The sequence below is a fragment of the Neopsephotus bourkii genome, unplaced genomic scaffold, assembly GCF_033783945.1.
Source record: "Neopsephotus bourkii isolate Nb327-2 ecotype Australia unplaced genomic scaffold, CSIRO-AGI_Nbou_v1 NB_705, whole genome shotgun sequence".
Taxonomy (NCBI): domain Eukaryota; kingdom Metazoa; phylum Chordata; class Aves; order Psittaciformes; family Psittacidae; genus Neopsephotus; species Neopsephotus bourkii.
Window position 1 is genome coordinate 1 of NW_026901204.1, and position 19,519 is coordinate 19,519.

Consider the following 19,519-nt stretch of genomic DNA (forward strand, 5'->3'; position numbering starts at 1 on the left):
GTTACCTGCTCTGTGTGTGTGCATCCCTGTTACCTGCTCTGTGTGTGTGCATCCCTGTTACCTGCTCTGTGTGTGTGCATCCCTGTTACCTGCTCTGTGTGTGTGCATCCCTGTTACCTGCTCTGTGTGTGTGCATCCCTGTTACCTGCTCTGTGTGTGTGCATCCCTGTTACCTGCTCTGTGTGTGCATCCCTGTTACCTGCTCTCTGTGTGTGCATCCCTGTTACCTGCTCTCTGTGTGTGCATCCCTGTTACCTGCTCTGTGTGTGTGCATCCCTGTTACCTGCTCTGTGTGTGCATCCCTGTTACCTGCTCTGTGTGTGTGCATCCCTGTTACCTGCTCTGTGTGTGTGCATCCCTGTTACCTGCTCTCTGTGTGTGTGCATCCCTGTTACCTGCTCTGTGTGTGTGCATCCCTGTTACCTGCTCTGTGTGTGTGCATCCCTGTTACCTGCTCTCTGTGTGTGCATCCCTGTTACCTGCTCTGTGTGTGTGCATCCCTGTTACCTGCTCTGTGTGTGTGCATCCCTGTTACCTGCTCTGTGTGTGCATCCCTGTTACCTGCTCTGTGTGTGTGCATCCCTGTTACCTGCTCTGTGTGTGCATCCCTGTTACCTGCTCTGTGTGTGTGCATCCCTGTTACCTGCTCTGTGTGTGTGCATCCCTGTTACCTGCTCTGTGTGTGTGCATCCCTGTTACCTGCTCTGTGTGTGCATCCCTGTTACCTGCTCTGTGTGTGCATCCCTGTTACCTGCTCTGTGTGTGTGCATCCCTGTTACCTGCTCTGTGTGTGTGCATCCCTGTTACCTGCTCTGTGTGTGTGCATCCCTGTTACCTGCTCTGTGTGTGTGCATCCCTGTTACCTGCTCTGTGTGTGTGCATCCCTGTTACCTGCTCTGTGTGTGTGCATCCCTGTTACCTGCTCTGTGTGTGTGCATCCCTGTTACCTGCTCTGTGTGTGTGCATCCCTGTTACCTGCTCTGTCTGTGTGTGCATCCCTGTTACCTGCTCTGTGTGTGTGCATCCCTGTTACCTGCTCTGTGTGTGTGCATCCCTGTTACCTGCTCTCTGTGTGTGCATCCCTGTTACCTGCACCCCAAGTCCTGCTCCTCAGGCTCCAGCCCCTCTCCCCCCACCTGGGGCAGTGCTGGGGTTGCCCCGAGCCAGGGCCAGGACCTGGTTGATCCCCAGGAGGTTCCCACCTCTCCCGCCTGCCCCAGTCCCGTTCAGCGCTGGGCAGCACTCGCTGGGCTCCAGCTCCGGTTCCTGCCCCTTGCTGGTGGCCGGGGCCCGGCTGCAGTTGGAAGCGCTCGGTCCAGCCCCCTCCGTGCTCGTGCTCCTTGGCGGGGCTGGCACCAGGCTGGCACCAGGCTGGCAGCGGCTGCGGGTGCACGGGGGAGCAGGGGATGGATGGATGGGTGGTCTCTGGGTGCTGAGGCTGCTCTGCCCCAGCCTGCCCGGGGCTGGAAGGCTCCAGGCGGCTCCCAGGCTCGGCTCTCGCTCCCGCAGGAGCTGCTGAATCTCCAAGAGAAGCTGAAAGGCGATGGGGCAGGGTGAGGGGAAAGCCGCCGGCATCTGCATAGCGATGAGCGGGCTGCCAGCGCCGCCCGGAGCGGGCCGGGCCGCGGAGCCGGGAGCCGGAGCTGGCTCCTGCGGGAACATCGCTCCTCAGTGGACGCGCTGAGGAACTCCGGGCTCTCAGGGAGAAGGCGGGGGGGGAATCATGGAACCCGCTGGGGGGGAATCATGGAACCAGCTGCTGGGAAAGAGCTTCAGGATCCTCCCGTGCAACCGCTCCCAGCCCTGCCGAGGCCACCACTGACCCCCGGCACTGAGGCCTTGTCTCCACGCTGTGTGAACACTCGCAGGGCCGGTGCCTGCAGCCCTGCCCTGGGCAGCCTGTTCCAATGCCTGAGCACCCTCTGGGGCAGGAACTGGTCCTCAGCTCCATCTAACCCTGCCCTGGTGCAGCTTGAGGCCGGTTCCTCTTGTCCCATCCCTTGTTCCTTGGGAGCAGAGCCCAGCCTTTGGGGCCCTGACCCCATGACAGTGCCCTCAGTGAGGGACCCAGGCCCCGTACCCAGCTGGAGCCCTTCACCCACAAGAACAAAGCCAGTGGGGCCGACAGGGTGCTCACAGGGCAGCAGCTTCCCCTTTCCTGCAGCACGGGCAGGGTCCCTGCTCCGGAGCTTGTCCCACCCTGCTCCTGCAGCAGCTGAAGCATCCTCCCAGCTCTCAGCCAGCTCAGACCAAGCACCTCCTGTGCCAAACGCACCCATCAGCTCCAGCAGACATCTGCTGCTCCCCTGCTCTGCGCTGATAAACCCTGGGCAGCCTTATCTGCCCTCCATGCCTGCTCCATCTAGGGTGCTCTCAGCTCCCCTCCGCATTCCCTCAGTCTCTCCTCTGCACCTTCCCCATGACCAAACCTGGCTTTTAGCGTGGCTGGTGCGTGGTCTGTAAATACACCCCTGGCACCATCTGCCCCCAGAAACACATCCCGGTGCATTAAGCAGGCACCCCCTTTCTGTGGCTGCCATCTACAGCAGCACCCGGAGCTGCTGAACACACGCAGGCCTTTCCCCCTCTACTCACTTCCAAATCAGGGGCCTAATTCACAGCATAAATGTTGGTGCAGCGTGTCCAGGGCATGACTTTGCATTTTGTACCGTTCCATTTCCTCCCATGGCTTAGCTCAGCCCCAATGCCACCAGTGCCCTGGACGCTGGCCCAGCCCTCCACCACCTCCCTGCCTGTTGCTAAGCTCAGGCCATCACCTGATACTTCATGCCCCAGTCACTGGTAAAAGCACTGCATTCATTTGCCTCCAGAGCCGCATTCTCCAGGTCCCCCTTTCAGCACAATCCCGTCTCCCAGTGGGTGGCAGAACCGGGGATGTGTCCCAAGCCCTGCCCCGGCCAGGCTGCCACAGGAGACAGGAGCTGCTCTTTTGCCTTGGCTGCTGCTGTGATCTGCTGCTGTGTGCAAATGTCTTGGGTCTGTCCTCAGCACAAAGCAGAGCTGGGACCGGTTCCACCAACAGCATACATAGTCAGCTCAGCTGAAAGCCTCTGAGCTCTGCTAACCAAGATCAAAGAGAAAAGGGAACAAAAGACATTGTTCTGATGGAAGCTTTCGTTAACTCTCCACTTAACTGGTTCTACTTCTTAGGAAAAGGTGAATAAAAAAGGGTTTAACTGCTTTTGGAACTGGGAACTCCCCAGTCCCACTGTGACAGCCCAAGGGGCTCCTGACTCCTGCCTGCTCAAGCAGCAAAGGCAGGGTAAGAACAAACCGCGGCTGGGGAGAGGGGCTGGAGCCTGAGGAGCAGGACTTGGGGTGCTGGGGGTGGAGGAGCTCCCCAGGACCCAGCTCCAGTGAGCGCTGGAGCCCAGAACCCCCCCGTGTGCTGGGTGCAGCCCAGAGCGGGAGCAGCAGCGCAGGGAGGGGATCCTGCCCCTCTGCTGCGGGAAGGGGGGAGCTGAGAGCAGCTCCAGTGCCTGCAGGGGCTGCAGGAGCCTGGAGAGGGCTTGGGACAAGGGCCTGCAGGGATGGGAGGAGGAGGAGCGGCTCCAGCTGGGAGAGGGAAGAGCTGATGGGATCTTGGAATAAAGTTCTTCACCATGAGGGCAGCGGGGCACTGGAAAGGGTCAAAAGGAGAAGCTGTGGCTGCCCCATCCCTGGCAGTGCTCCAGGCCAGGTTGGACACAGGGGCTTGGAGCACCCTGCTCTAATGGAAGGTGTCCCTGCCCTTGGCAGGGGCTGGAGCTGGATGAGCTCTAGGGTCCGCCCTCAGTACAAATCATTGCAGGATTTGATGGTTCGAAAGGAACCAGCTCAGATTCACCAAAGGAAACCATGGCCTCAGGAGCAGGAAATTCCCTGGCAGCGGAACACAGGAGTTTGGGCCATGGAAAGCCTGGGGTTGGTCCCTGCCGAGCTCGGCGCAGGCTGTGCTGCGGCACTGAACGTGCTGTGCTCAAGCAGGAGCATTCGCTGCAGCCAGGTTCCCTCCTCGGAGAGAGGCTGGAGGCAGGGAACTGGGATTCAGTCTCGGGCCAGGGCTGTGGAGCAGGATCCTGCCAGGGCAGTGGGAGCAGCATCAAGGTCTGACAGAAACCAGGCACCCTTTGTGCATGACCAGCTGCAGCACAAAGCCGTGCTCCTGTGCTGGACCCCACGGGCTCCTGGGGCAGCTACTGATAGCTCTCCACCCCACCGATCCCTGTCATCCCTGCCCTGCACGCCCCATCCCACAGCTCCCTGCCACCTCCTTTGTGCATGACCCGCTGCAGCACAAAGCCATGCTCCTGTGCTGGACCCCACGGGCTCCTGGGGCAGCTACTGATAGCTCTCCACCCCACTGATCCCTGTCATCCCTGCCCTGCACGCCCCATCCCACAGCTCCCTGCCACCTCCTTCCAGTCACACAGGGCAACCTTAGAACCACTGAATGGAAGGGGTTGGGCTGGAAGGGACCTCCAAAGCTCATCAGTGCAGCCCCCTGCAATGAGCAGGGACATCTTAAGCTGAACATCTAAACATGTTCTCCCAGGGGAGCCCTGCCCTGCCTTGGCCTTCACCCCATTCTTGGGGCTCTCCTGCTCCCTCCACGGGGACTGGGGGTATTTCTGCAGGAAGCAGGACCTGGCCATCACTCAGTGAGCAGCACTAAGGGCCCAGAAGATGCCCTGGGCTGGATGAACCCTCCCTCCACCACCACGAGACTGTCACTGTGCCCGCACAGGAAAGAGGAGCCGAGGTACAGACTGAGATGCCTCATGGCAGCTGTTCACTGCCCCATGGGTACCACAGGGTGCCAGTACTGGTACCAGTAGTGTGACTGCTGCTGCTGCCTGCTCTGCCTGCCTGACCTCCAACAGCCAGGTCCAGCTCCTCCATCACCCAGTGCCTGTCCTGCATCCCATGGGATTCTCTCACATCAAAGCGTGTCCATTGCTTTGCCCCACACAGGAGCCACACTGCTCCCCTGCACCCTCACACACCGAGCATTCTTCCCTCCCAGTTTAGCAGTGAGCTGTGCCCAGCCCCAGCCAGTGCCTCATTCCAGCGCACCCACCACTATCTCTGTGGTCGGATTCTCCTCTCTCTGTCACACGCTGCCTCTTTCCACTGACGAAAGCACTTAGGGAAGGCTGGATACCTGCTCCCTGCACTGTGTGGAAGCTGCCAGAGGGAACACAGGCAGAGCTCCAGGGAGGGCTGGGAGGCAGCAGCCCCTCACCAAGCTCTCTGGCCTGGCCTCTCCTGCAGTATGTGCCTCTCAGCGGTGACGGGGGAGATGCTGCTCCCTACTGCTGCTGTGAGAAGCAGTTTCAAGAGCTGCTCCATGTAATTCCTGGGGCACCTCTGCTCCTGCAGCACTTGCTGCGTACTGGGCTCCCTCCCGTGACTTCACACGGCTGATCAGATGCTGACAGCAGCAGGTTGCACGTGTGTGTAGGTCATGCGTGTGTGGGAAGGGTGCATGTGGGGAGCTGCAGAGCAGGGAAGGGGAGAAACTGATGTGTGAGGAACAGAAAAAGGCTCCAGAGAAGCTGCAGGTTTGCCTGCAGAAGCCACCATGAAGCATGCTGAGAAGCCAGAGCAGGGATAGGGAGGGGGGTACAGAGGGTCAGGGTGACACCTCCTGAACTTCACACTGTCACAAAGTGCAGGTTGCGCTGCACACATGGGACTGATGCATCAGCCACGGGTGAAAAGAGATGGTGAGTCCAGAGGGGCTACTGGCCAGCAGGGAGAGGGAGACACGGGGCCACCAGCACCAGCCTGGGTCTGGAGCAGGATTGTTGTGTGGCAGCCAGTGAATGGAAGAGTGTGCGAGCTATATCTGAAAATGAACAGCTCAGACAAGTGTGCTCTACTGCAAGTATCCTTATTGTTTCTTACAAGGAATGATGGGGGGATCGGGGGGGGGGGGTTAGTCTGGAGGAGAGAAAGGCTCAGGGGGGTCCTGGTCGCTCCCTACTGCTGCCTGACAGGAGGATGGAGCCAGGAGGGGCTGGGCTCTGCTCCCAAGGACCAAGGGATGGGACAAGAGGAACCGGCCTCAAGCTGCACCAGGGCAGGGTTACATGGAGCTGAGGAGCAATTCCTGCCCCAGAGGGTGCTCAGGCATTGGAACAGGCTGCCCAGGGCAGGGCTGCAGGCACCAGCCCTGCAAGTGCTCACACACTGTGTAGCCAAGCCCCTCAGTGCCATGGGTCAGTGGTGGCATTGGCAGTGCTGGGAGTGTTTGGGCTGGATGAGGTCTTTTCCAACCTCACTGATTCTGTGATTCTATGATACAGGAAAGCAAAAGGAAGTCATGGAAGGAAGATCAAGAAACTTACTCTGATGTGGATGAGGCACTGAGGATGACGGGATGAGGGAAGAGGTACTGGGATATTGAGGCATTGCTGGATGGGGATGATGGGGCACTGATGATACAGGGGATGGTCACTGCTGAGGGAACATGCACGGGTCCTGCATCCTATCATCCCTACGATCACAGAATCACAGGATGGTTAAGGTTCATCTCAGTCTGCCCTCTGTCAGGTTCAAGCCATTCCCCCTTATCCTGTCCCCACAGGCCCTTGGCCAAAGCCCCTCTCCAGTTTTCACGTCGGCCCTTTGGTTCCTGAGGCCAGAGCAATTGGAAGTATGACATGCTGGCAACGCTGCACTCAGGCTGATGGAGCTTGACCTGGATCACGGATCCAGCCAGCTCCTGCTGGTGAAAGCCATCTATCTTCCTCAAAGGACCTTCAGAGGTTGTGTCTGAGCCGCCTGGGCAGAGTGTGGCCAGTCCAGGGCCGCAGCAGCCTCCAGCTCCGGACACCTCCAGCACACCGAAATGGAACAGCCATGCTCCCTCCGCAGGGAACGGGTGAAGGCCAAAAGTGCTTCCTGCCCAGAAGCAGGGAGCGGTGTGAGAGCATCTCCTCCAGGCCAGGCACATCCCTGCATCCCGGCCTGGCGAACTGCTGACTGCATCCCAAGAGGGGGAGCACAGGAACCGGTGTTTCACCAGCTGCAGCCTCCCAGCTTTGAGAAGCTGCAGCTGGGAGCCCTCTGGAGCCAGAGGCCTCGGCTGCGGCTGCCTTTAACAGCCCGGATCAATTCTTCTCCCACAGATCTGCCTAATGGCTTTTAAAACGCTTTCCTCCCTTGGCCGCTGGGAACACCCTGTGGCAACGAATTCCTCCGTGTGGCACCCGCCTCCCCAGGCATCCCAGCTGCTGGTCTCTGTGACATGGTGACACGCGTGGCATCCTGTGTGCTCTCCCCACGCTGCCCACAGGCTCTTGCTCTGTGTGTCCCCGGCTCTGACCTGCACATCGGGGTTCATGTCCATGCTTGTGACACGGCTCCTGTGTCACCAGAGCCCCTGCGGCTCTTTGGAGGTGGCTGTCCTCAAGAGCTGGTGTCATCACTAACTGCAGCTCCTTGTTATCCCCCCTGCATTGTTGAGGAGCTGTTGGAAAGCTGGACCTGGCACTGACTCTGCCCAGTTACCACGGGATAACCTCTGCTCATTTGACATTCACCCAAACAGCTCCAGCAACTTGTCACCACTGTCATTGACTTGGTTTATAATATGTACTTTTGTCACCTCATCTTGAGGCAATTCCCCTGCCTGTCATCTTGCAGGGGAGGGCTTCCTGCAGAGTAGATGTCACAGCAGAGAATGAGCTGGGGGGTTTCTGTGTGTCTCACAGAATCCCAGACTGGTTCATGTTGGAAGGGACCTTAAAGGTCCTCCAGCAACCTGCTCTGGTGGAAGACGTCCCTGTCCATGGCAGGGGGTTGGAGCTGAATGAGCTTTAAGGTCTCTTCCAACCCGAACCACTCCATGTTTCCTTGGTTCCCAGCCAAACCTTTGCCTTTCACTTTGATAAGAACCAGTACTTTCCTACAGGTCCTGTCTGGCAGGCCCAGCACAAGGTCACTGGGGGGTACCTGGCTCATGGACTGGCAGCAGGGGGGTACAGGGGGGGTGCTGGAGGTGGCTGTGCCTCCAGGCAGTACCCGGTGGTGGCACACATGAGGAAATGGCTCCTGTCCTTTATTGTGTGTTTTAGGGAGCAGGGCACAGTGTGTGATCCCTCCACTGGTGCCTCCTCATCCAGCAGCCACTGCACCATGGTCCATCCTGGTTAACCACAAGCTAAAAGCAGTAACAGGCTTGGAGGGAAAGAACACGTCCCAGACCAGCCATCAGGCACCGGCGCGTCACGGAGGCACTGGAACAAGCAATGAACGTGCTAAAAGCAGCCGGAGCTGGCCAGAAAGAGGAGGGAAAACATGAGATGAGCCAGAGATTGCCAGAGGAACAAAAATATCGGCGAGGCTCCTTGCTGGGAGCTGCTGGGGCTGCTTTGGGGTGCACTGGCTGGGCAGGGGAGCTCTGTGAGTTGCTCCTGCCTGGGGTGCAGCACCAGCACCAACACCAGCAGAGCACCAACACCAGCACCAGCACCAGCACTGACACCAACACCAGCACTGACACCAACACCAGCACCAGCACCAGCACTGGGACCTCAGCGCTGCAGGACAAACCCCATTTCCCTCCTCCGCTGGCCAGACCCGTGCGGGGGGCACCCGGCAGGTGTGGGGGAGCGTCCCCACCGCTGCCTCTGCACCTTTCCCCGTCCCCTGCCCCTGTCCCGGCCCCGATGCTTGGGGCTCCTCCCGGCGGGTCGGGGCGGGGTGTCCCGGTACCAGGGCGGGGCGTGCGCGGCCGCACGTCCGGAGCGGGGCGGGACGGGGCCAGGAGCGGGAGCGCCGCTGTCAGACCGTGGCTCGGAGCGGTGCGGAGCGGAGGGGCTCGGCTCGGCTCGGCTCGGCTCGGCTCGGCTCGGCTCGGTTCGGTTCGGCTCGGGATGGCGGTGGCGGATCCGGAGGCGCGTCTGTCGCAGGAGAAAGAGGAGGAGAGCGAGGAGGAGAGCGAGGTGCTGGAGGAGAGTCCCTGCGGCCGCTGGCACAAGCGCCGCGAGCAGGTTCGACCCGACGTGCCGCTGGTGCCGCTGGTGCCGCTGGTGCCGCTGGTGCCGCTGGTGCCGCTGGTGCCGGGGCCTGCGGGGCAACCGAGCGCTGCCCCTCGCCGGGGACGGAGCCGGGGTTGGGGCTGGGACCGGGGCTGGGGCAATGGCCGCGGCCGGAGGCCGGTGCGGAGCCGCTGCTGCTGCTGCTGCTGGGAGGGGTGGGGAGAGCCTCCGGGGGCGGCCCGTGGCGCGGTGTGACCGGTGTGGGAGCCTCGGTGCGGGGAACCGGGACCGAGCGTGCCCCGGTGCGGGATCCTGGCGTGGGGAGCCCGGTGTGGGAGCCTCGGTGCGGGGAACCGGGACTGAGCGTGCCCTGGTGCGGGATCCTGGTGTGGGGAGCCCGGTGTGGGAGCCTCGGTGCGGGGAACCGGGACCGAGCGTGCCCCGGTGCGGGATCCTGGCGTGGGGAGCCCGGTGTGGGAGCCTCGGTGCGGGGGAACCGGGACTGAGCGTGCCCCGGTGCGGGGGGGGCCGGTCCGGTTCCCGAGGAGCAGGGCAGTCCCGGGCGTGTGAAGGCCCCGGTGCCCGCGGAACCAGCCGGTGCGCTGCCGGAGCCAGCGTGGAGCCGGATCCTGGAAGCTCCCGCGGGCCCGGCCCTGGCGCTGTGCGGGGTGGGAATCGCAGGGCTCCGGGGCTGCAGAGCCCGGCTCCTCTGCTCCACTCACGGCGTTCGGACCCTTTCAGTTTATGTTCCCAGCCCAGGGGCTCCAGCAGCCTCTCCAGAAGGGTTTTGCAGCATCCCCCCATTGTCACCCCCTGACCCCCCTCCTTCAGACACGTACCCTGTATCGGTGTAATGGCCTTCACCCTCAAAAGCGGGACCAGTCTTCCCTTCCCCGCCAGGGCACCCAGGAACAGGTACCAGTCAGCAGGTGGGACAGTGCTGACAGACCCTGTCATCATACAGACATCACAGGCACTCTCAGCTCCTGAGAGGCAAAGGGGTCCATCCAAGGGCCCTTTATCTCCCACTGTCTCCTGTTACTGACCAGAGCTCTCAGGGCTGGCTGGAGGCTGCCCATGATTCAGGCTGTTTGCCCAGTCTGGCCTCTGCTGAGGTCCCAGTAACCTGTTAGAGAATTACAGGAGCTGCTCTCAGGTCTCCCCTTCAGGAGCCTTCTCTTCTCCAGGCTGCCCCAGCCCAGCTCTCCCAGCCTGGCTCCAGAGCAGAGCTGCTCCAGCCCTCGCAGCAGCTCCGTGGTCTCCTCTGGACTCACTGCAGCAGCTCCAGGTCCCTCCTGTGCTGCTGCCCCAGAGCTGGATGCAGGAGGGGGGTTCTCCAGGGTGCAGCAGAGGGGCCGGATCCCCTCTCTGAGCTGCTGCTCACGCTCTGGAGGTGCAGCCCAGCACATGGGGGGGTCTGTGTGTGTGTGTCTGAGCTCAAACACTCACTGAAGGCAGCTCATGGGGAGCTGCTTCTCCCCCAGCACCCCAAGTCCTGCTCCTCAGGCTCCAGCCCCTCTCCCCCAGCCTGGGTTTGTGCTGGGTTGCCCCGACCCAAGGGCAGGACTTTGCCCTTGTCCTGGTTGAGCTCCAGGAGGTTCACACCTCTGCAGCCTGTGCAGGTCCCTTTCAGGGCTCAGGATCTGTAATGCTGCTGTGACAAAATGCACATGAGCTTGAACAAGGAAGTGGCAGCACTGCCTCAGCTGCAAAGCGAAGGAAGTTTTGTGTAAGAGGTTTATTTGTGACAAATTCATAGATGCTTATGTCCCAGGAAGGAAAACAACATTTGCTGTCCATGAGCTGTTGATAGGGACCTTGTCACGTAGGGACTGAGCCCTTGTTTTGACATGACCCCACTGTGTGTTACTACCGGTACAGACCCAGCAGCTAAACGGCGCTGTGAGCTTAATGCTGGGCTGTGTCTGGTGGTGCCCACCAGAGAAGAAAACGTTTCCCATCACAGATTCCTTTGCCTGTTTATGATGCCCAAATTCATTGTGTATAATGGAGTTAGAGATCGCCATGAGCAGTTCAGGAAATCACTGAATCCCAGACTGGTCTGGGTTGGAACAGACCTTAGAGCCCCTGCAGCTCCAGCCCCTGCCACGGGCAAGGACCCCTTCCACTGGAGCAGGGTGCTCCGAGCCCCTGTGTCCAACCTGGCCTTGAGCACTGCCAGGGATGGGGCAGCCACAGCTCCTCTGGGCACCCTGTGCCAGCGCCTCAGCACCCTCACAGGGAAGAGCTTCTGCCTAAGAGCTCAGCTCAGTCTCCCCTCGGGCAGGTTCAAGCCATTCCCCTTGGCCTGTCCCTACAGGCCCTTGTCCCAAGCCCCTCTCCAGGCTCCTGCAGCCCCTTCAGGCACTGGAGCTGCTCTAAGGGCTCCGCTTAAGGAGCCTTCTCTTCTGCAGCAGCCCTGCCCTCAGCCTGGCCCCAGCCTTCAGAGCATAAAGCACTTACAGCATCTCCACAGCATATGTGGAGAAACAGCCACGTGAATCCTTTAGAGACCTTGTGTTTGGTGTCAGCACATACCCTCTTCCATTCCTGTCCCTGCCATTAGTGTGGAAGTGGAGCAAAGGAATGCTGCTGCTGTCGACTTTTCCATGTAGGAAGATAGATGTTTTCAGCGTGGGTTTGATGACTTCATTTATGTTTTCTACCCACTCTGTGGAGTACGAGTAAGGGAGGAAGGAGAAGCCTGGTTTACTGCTTGTGCTCAGGGTTTTACAACTTTCCTTGTGAAATACAGGCTCCTGAATGAACCCCAGCCCCTCGCTACTGAGGTCAGGCTGGTTCTATCCGCGCCGCTTTGCTTTAGCAAACCCTTTATTAGGAAAAGGGACTGTTATTACTGGCAGATACCTGATCCAGACTGCCTTTGGCATTCCCCAGGGCCCTTTCCTGTAGGATCAGAGCCTGTACTTACAGTGACTCTCAGGACTGAAGTTTTCAGTTGGTTTTCACTGGTATTAGTTAACTGCTCCCCTGTTGGTCACCTGCTTTGGTGAAAGGGTGAATGTGTGAGTGTGTACCGGTGTGGAGCCCTTGAGCAGAGCTTCAGCTTCTAAACCCGGCAGAACGGAAGAAGGTGAAAAGGGAAACGGTAACAGAAATACTGAGGCAGAATGTAAAGGAATTAAAGATGTTAATTAAAGAACCTGCAAGGGGGGGGGGGGGGGTTGGAAGTGCTGCTGCAGGTTCCCACTGGTCAGAACAAGACACCAAGCAATATCCTCAGCATCCGGCTGCGGGAGGTGCAGGATCCCTGCATCAGGTGCTGGCTGTGTTGGGGCTGTGTTCCTCAGCATCCGGCTGCAGGAGGTGCAGGATCCCTGCATCAGGTGCTGGCTGTGTTGGGGCTGTGTTCCTCAGCATCCGGCTGCGGGAGGTGCAGGATCCCTGCATCAGGTGCTGGCTGTGTTGGGGCTGTGTTCCTCAGCATCCGGCTGCGGGAGGTGCAGGATCCCTGCGTTAGGTGCTGGCTGTGTTGGGGCTGTGTTCCTCAGCATCCGGCTGCGGGAGGTGCAGGATCCCTGCATCAGGTGCTGGCTGTGTTGGGGCTGTGTTCCTCAGCATCCGGCTGCGGGAGGTGCAGGATCCCTGCATCAGGTGCTGGCTGTGTTGGGGCTGTGCTCGAGCACGGTGGGGCCGGGCAGCTGGGGCTGGAGTCTCTGGAAAGCAGCCCGCTATTTCATGTTTGCCACCAGGGTTATTTTTAAAGGCTGCTTTGTTAGCAGCCCTCCCGGGAGACGGCTCCGGGCGCTGCACTGAGGAGCTTCCCAGCGCACACAGGACCCATGGAAGGACCCGGTGCCTTCCCTTCGCTGAACCTGCTTTCCTCTGCCCCTTCCTGCGTTCCTGGCTTGGGTTTGCTGCTGTTTCAGTGCCCGGGATGCTGCTGTTTGTCAGCCTGCTGAGCAGACAGGCTCCTATGGAGAGGCTTCACTCCATGCTGCACATGGGCTATGAGGCTCACGCATGGTTCTAATAGAGGTTTTAGTTGTGAGAGCAGGATGAAATGCTCTCAAGTAAGGGGCTAAACTCCCCATGGAGAAACGCTGCTGGAAGCAGGTAGCCAGGACCTTCTCGGGGTGTATGCTGTGGGTCTGGCACCACATAGGACTTTGCATGTTGGGTTTAGTGTCCTCCCCATTAACCTTCCTGCTCATGCGGGCCATGAGCAGGGTTCGCTTTCTCTGTGCTGTGTTCTCTGTTTCAAGGATCCTTTAATCCTTTATGATCTTAACGGGTCACAACAATCCTCTGCCTTGTTCTGGCTGCTGGGGAGGGAGGAGCTGCGAGTCCAGAGGAAAGGTTAGTGCAGAAACGTGCCCTTTTTCAGGCACGGACACGCTCTTTTATTCCATTCATATTCTTCCCAAGCATGCCTTGCTGTTCCCAGCTTCTGTGCTTCTCAGTGAGCTCCTAAGGTGCTGTACGGAGCTTGAGCTTCTCCACGTGGCCCAAATCCATGCAGCTCAGCAGCTCCCAGGCTGCTCCTTCTGTGCTCCTTCCAAAATAGACCTGACAGAAGCATTGCAGTCGCCAGTATTTTCCATGGTTTCTTCCCTTTCCTGTTTTTAACCGTGATTTTGTTGCCCCTTCACTGGTTTTCCCACGCAGGCATTCTGGTTCACAGTGGCCAGATCTTGTCTGTGAGTCCTGCAGGTTTGTGCGCCTTTCACATCCCGTCTCGTAGAACCCCAGATTGGTTTGTGCTGGAAGGGACCTTCAAGGTCCTTAAAAGCTCTGAGGTCTCCCCTTCCCGCAGCAGAGGGGCAGGATCCCCTCCCTGCGCTGCTGCTCCCGCTCTGGGCTGCACCCAGCACACGGGGGGGGGTTCTGGGCTCCAGCGCTCACTGGAGCTGGGTCCTGGGGAGCTTCTCTCCCCCCAGCACCCCAAGTCCTGCTCCTCAGGCCCCAGCCCCTCTCCCCAGCCATGGTTTGTGCCTCAGCAATGCTCCAGTGCATCTCCGAGGTGCGTCATGCTGGGGCTGGCCTGTGCTCAGCTCTAGGGCTCATGTGTCCTCCTTGGGCTGGGCAGTGCCTGCGGGTAAAGCAAACACCTCCCTGGGTCTGGCATGTTGCCAGCCCAGGTGTGTGTGACTGTACCCAGGACACACCGCCCCTTGCATTACCTGTGGGACTCACCGCCCCTTGCATTGCCTGCGGGACTCACCACCCCTTGCATTGCCTGCGGGACTCACGACCCCTTGCATTGCCTGTGGGACTCACCACCCCTTGCATTGCCTGCGGGACTCACGACCCCTTGCATTGCCTGTGGGACTCACAACCCCTTGCATTGCCTGCGGGACTCACGACCCCTTGCATTGCCTGCGGGACTCACCACCCCTTGCATTGCCTGCGGGACTCACCGCCCCTTGCATTGCCTGTGGGACTCACCACCCCTTGCATTGCCTGTGGGACTCACGGCCCCTTGCATTGCCTGTGGGACTCATGACCCCTTGCATTGCCTGTGGGACTCACGACCCCTTGCATTGCCTGCGGGACTCACGACCCCTTGCATTGCCTGTGGGACTCACCACCCCTTGCATTGCCTGTGGGACTCACGACCCCTTGCATTGCCTGTGGGACTCACGACCCCTTGCATTGCCTGCGGGACTCACGGCCCCTTGCATTGCCTGCGGCGCACAGGGTCACTCCTGGCTCTTATCTGGGCCATGGAAAAATACTGTGGTGTCCCTTGTTCTCCGCAGGGGCAGGAGAACAGGGACCGCAGTGTTTGCTCTGGCAGCTGCCAGACACAAGGGAAGGGCAGCCCTGGGTATGGAATGGAAGGGGAGGATTCCAGCCCTGCCTCTCCTGGGCAGGAGGACATGCTGGCTGGTGGATGTGCATCCGAGCAGGCCTGTCCAGGTCCTCTCCTGTCTGCAGGTATCAGTGACTTCCCTGTTGCTGCTGACGGGCAGGACCTGCTGAGGACGGATAGAGGGACTTCATGGAAGGGGGCTGGATGGAGTGGGTGCTGCTCTGGCAGATCTCCTGTGATGTGAATGCATCACCTCAACCTGCCTCGCTCCATGTCAGGGTGCAGCAGAGCCCGTGCCCTCCCCTCCTGCCTCGCTCCATGTCAGGGTGCAGCAGAGCCCGTGCCCTCCCCTCCTGCCTCGCTCCATGTCAGGGTGCAGCAGAGCCCGTGCCCTCCCCTCCTGCCTCGCTCCATGTCAGGGTGCAGCAGAGCCCGTGCCCTCCCCTCCTGCCTCGCTCCATGTCAGGGTGCAGCAGAGCCCGTGCCCTCCCCTCCTGCCTCGCTCCATGTCAGGGTGCAGCAGAGCCCGTGCCCTCCCCTCCTGCCTCGCTCCATGTCAGGGTGCAGCAGAGCCCGTGCCCTCCCCTCCTGCCTCGCTCCATGTCAGGGTGCAGCAGAGCCCGTGCCCTCCCCTCCTGCCTCGCTCCATGTCAGGGTGCAGCAGAGCCCGTGCCCTCCCCTCCTGCCTCGCTCCATGTCAGGGTGCAGCAGAGCCCGTGCCCTCCCCTCCTGCCTCGCTCCATGTCAGGGTGCAGCAGAGCCCGTGCCCTCCCCTCCTGCCTCGCTCCATGTCAGGGTGCAGCAGAGCCCGTGCCCTCCCCTCCTGCCTCGCTCCATGTCAGGGTGCAGCAGAGCCCGTGCCCTCCCCTCCTGCCTCGCTCCATGTCAGGGTGCAGCAGAGCCCGTGCCCTCCCCTCCTGCCTCGCTCCATGTCAGGGTGCAGCAGAGCCCGTGCCCTCCCCTCCTGCCTCGCTCCATGTCAGGGTGCAGCAGAGCCCGTGCCCTCCCCTCCTGCCTCGCTCCATGTCAGGGTGCAGCAGAGCCCGTGCCCTCCCCTCCTGCCTCGCTCCATGTCAGGGTGCAGCAGAGCCCGTGCCCTCCCCTCCTGCCTCGCTCCATGTCAGGGTGCAGCAGAGCCCGTGCCCTCCCCTCCTGCTTCCACACCGCTGCCCGGGGCTGTCCCGCTCTGGATGAGCAATGAGAAGCTGGTTTTGTGCAGCGGGGTCAAACGCTTCACTGGCATCAAAACGTTTTCCATCTCATGCATTGCCTTCACCTGCCCCTTGTGTAACAGGGCCCTGCGGAGGGAGCAGCTCTGTCTGGCACCACGGACGCCTCGCCGCGCTCACAGGTGCTGTGGGGTCGAGCTGGTGCTGTGGGGTCGAACTGGTGCTGTGGGGTCGAGCTGGTGCTGTGGGGTCGAGCTGGTGCTGTGGGGTGTGGTGGGGGTGTGGTGTGTGGGTGTGGTGTGTGGGTGGTGGTGTTGGGTGGTGGTCTGTAGGGTCGAACTGGTGCTGTAGGGTCGAGCTGGTGCTGTGGGATCGAGCTGGTGCTGTGGGGTCGAGCTGGTGCTGTGGGCTATGGGCAGCAGGATGGGGGGCTCCCCTGGCTGCTGCCAGAGCCCTGCTGTGCCTGCTGTGAGCTGCAGCCTGGCCAGGCGCAGGAGCAGGCTGCTCCGGAGCCCTCGGGGCTGCTGCTGGTGGGGACCAGGGGCCTCTGCCTTGGGCTGTCCCTGTCCCTTGGGGGGCTGCAGGAGCCACTTGGCTGTTCCCTTCTGCACGTTGTGAAAGTTGTTTCCGTGTTGCAGCAGCCACCCCTGTCCTGGCAGGAGAGAGCTGGGGTGGCTCAGCTGGAGAGGAGAGACCTGAGAGCAGCTCCAGGGCCTGAAGGGGCTGCAGGAGCCTGGAGAGGGGCTTGGGACAAGGGCCTGTAGGGACAGGCCAAGGGGAATGGCTTGAACCTGCCCGAGGGGAGACTGAGCTGAGCTCTTAGGCAGAAGCTCTTCCCTGTGAGGGTGCTGAGGCGCTGGCACAGGGTGCCCGGAGAAGCTGTGGCTGCCCCATCCCTGCAGTGCTCAAGGCCAGGTTGGACACAGGGGCTCGGAGCACCCTGCTCCAGGGGAAGGGGTCCCTGCCTGTTGCAGGAGTTGGAGCTGGAGGAGCTTTGAGGTCTCTTCCAACCCAAACCCCTCCATGGTTCTGTGTTAGCCCAGGGTGGTGTCGGGAGGAGCACAGCCTCGTCCAGGGCAGGGATGCGTGGTCTGGAGCAGGCAGAGGGGATCCTGGCTTCGGGCAGTGCCTGGAAGTGGAGTCCCTGCAGAGCCCGTGCTCTGTTCCTGCTGCCTGCACACGGTGCTCTGAGAGGACAGGCTCCTGCTCAAGGCATGTCCTGTGCAGCGCCTCGGTGCCGTCGGTAACCGGAGCGCAAGCCCTGGAGCAGCCCAGGCACAGCCTTTGCATCACCCAGCTCATGAGACACCGGAGCAGAGCGGGGATTTACTCTGTGAAACGCTCTCCCAGGCACAGCGTGTTCCCTGCTCAGCCTTGTGACCCCACAAACGCTGCCAGTGCCCCGTGCCAGAGGGAGGATGTCCCAGTGCCATGGGGAGTCAGGTGAGCTGCACACAGCGAGCATCACTGTGGGCACATTCACAGTGTGCCAACCGCCCCTGTGTGCTGGGCTGCGTCCCACAGCGGGAGCAGCAGGTCAGTGGGGGCATCGTCCCCCTCTGCTCAGGTGGGGCTCCCTGCACTCCTGGCTGGGCTCCCCTCCAGCTGTCCCTGGCTTCACCACGTGTCCTGAAGCAGCTCCGGTTCCTCCCTCCTGACCCAGTGTCCCCAGGGCTGTGCAGCCCCCGGTGCGGTGACCAGGGATGAATGCACAGCCCGAGCAGGCCGCGGGTGCTAAGGGCTTGCTGCAGGCTGTGGTGTGAGGGGAAGGGTGCCCTGCATGGGCTGTGTGTCCCCTTGAGCCCCCTGCACTGGTGGGAGCTGGGCAGTGGCTCAGGACCCGAGCCCTCCTGTGCTCCCCTGTGGGCAGGACACGTGCAGAGTGCTGACAGCTCCTTTGCTCCTGTGCCCCGTCATGGGCCTGTGGATCCCAAAACTTACCTGTCCCTTGGTCCCTGGCTCAGCACCAGTCCAGAAGATCCCTGATGAGGTTTGGATCTCCTCCTTCCGGCCCCTGGATGCGCGGAAGCTCTGGGTCAGTTCGTGGTGTGTGCTCCACCCTGGTCAAGAGTCTCCTGGGGGCCCTTCTGGGGTTCTGCAATGCAGTCTTTTAGGCATGGTTATTATGGAGTCATGGAAAGGTTTGGGTTGAAGGAACCTTAAAGCTCCTCCAGCACCAACCCTGCCATGGGCAGGGACCCCTTCCACTGGAGCAGCTTGCTCCAAGCCCCTGTGTCCAACCTGGCCTTGAGCACTGCCAGGGATGGGGCAGCCACAGCTCCTCTGGGCACCCTGTGCCAGCGCCTCAGCACCCTCACAGGGAAGAGCTTCTGCCTAAGAGCTCAGCTCAGTCTCCCCTCGGGCAGGTTCAAGCCATTCCCCTTGGCCTGTCCCTACAGGCCCTTGTCCCAAGCCCCTGGGCTCAGGGTGTGGGAAGGAAACTCACTGTTTCCCTCTGCACCTCACAGCCCTGTGTGGGCAAAGGGACCCTGCAGGGATGGGCTCTGGGGGTCGGTGTCCCCCTGCTCAGCCCCTGCCTGCCCTTTGCGCTGCCCTCCGGTCCCTGCCAAGAGGCAGAGGAGCTTTCCCGGTGCCTTCGCCTCCAGCTCAGCCGTGCTCTGCGCAGCGAGGGGCCCGACCCCAACCCGGGGCTCCGGGCAGGGTCTGTGTTTGCTCAGTGGGGTCCCAGGGAGCAAGGCTGGGGTCGTGGCCCTGCGGCTGCTCAGCGCTGCCGGGGACGGGCTGAGGCTGGGGACCTGCCGGGCTGCACTGGGGACAGCGCTGAGCTGCAGCCAAGTGCTGGGAATGGTTTGGGTCAAGAACCTGCAGGCAGGAGCCGGCCTCCTCACGGGGGCTGCAGCCGCACTGGTGCTTCTCTGAGAGGAGAGGGGAGAGGAGGGGGACGCGTCCCTGCTGGGGATGGGGGTGTGCGATGGCTGCTTGGGAGGGGAGGGTGCCGGGGTGCGGTGCTTGGTCCCATGGGCGGCTGGGGGTCCGGATGGCTGGGAGAGGACTGTGGAGCACGCAGGAGGGCAGCGGGGTGGAGATGGTGCTGGTGTGTGGTGCTTGGTCCCATGGGCGGCTGGGGGTCCGGATGGATGGGAGAGGACTGTGGAGCACGCAGGAGGGCAGCGGGGGGGAGATGGTGCTGGTGTGTGGTGCTTGAACCCATGGGCGGCTGGGGGTCCGGATGGATGGGAGAGCACTGTGGAGCACGCAGGAGGGCAGCGGGGTGGGAGAGGGTGCTGGTGTGTGGTGCTTGGTCCCATGGGCAGCTGGGGGTCCGGATGGATGGGAGAGCACTGTGGAGCACGCAGGAGGGCAGCGGGGTGGGAGAGGGTGCCGGGGTGCGGTGCTTGGTCCCATGGGCGGCTGGGGGTCCGGATGGATGGGAGAGGACTGTGGAGCACGCAGGAGGGCAGCGGGGTGGAGATGGTGCTGGTGTGTGGTGCTTGGTCCCATGGGCGGCTGGGGGTCCGGATGGATGGGAGAGGACTGTGGAGCACGCAGGAGGGCAGCGGGGTGGGAGAGGGTGCCAGATGTGCTTGTCCTGAGTCCAGGGAGCAGAGAGGACCAAGGCACCG

The 19,519-nt window shown here is 61.4% G+C and overlaps 1 protein-coding gene across 7 annotated transcripts in view; it reads left to right on the plus strand.

The window, feature by feature from the left end:
• Positions 1-8,837: 8,837 nt before the first annotated feature.
• NRBP2 (nuclear receptor binding protein 2) overlaps positions 8,838-19,519 on the plus strand; it is a 32,593-nt gene continuing 21,911 nt past the window's right edge. For 6 of the 7 annotated variants that reach the window (XM_061353848.1, XM_061353849.1, XM_061353851.1 and 3 more), the window contains exon 1: positions 8,838-9,002. In XM_061353848.1, the coding sequence (XP_061209832.1) occupies positions 8,886-9,002 (117 nt within the window). In that variant the 5' untranslated portion in view covers positions 8,838-8,885. Of the gene's footprint in view, positions 9,003-14,702; positions 14,892-19,519 lie in introns of those variants that run through there. The other variant, XM_061353853.1, reaches the window with a different exon arrangement.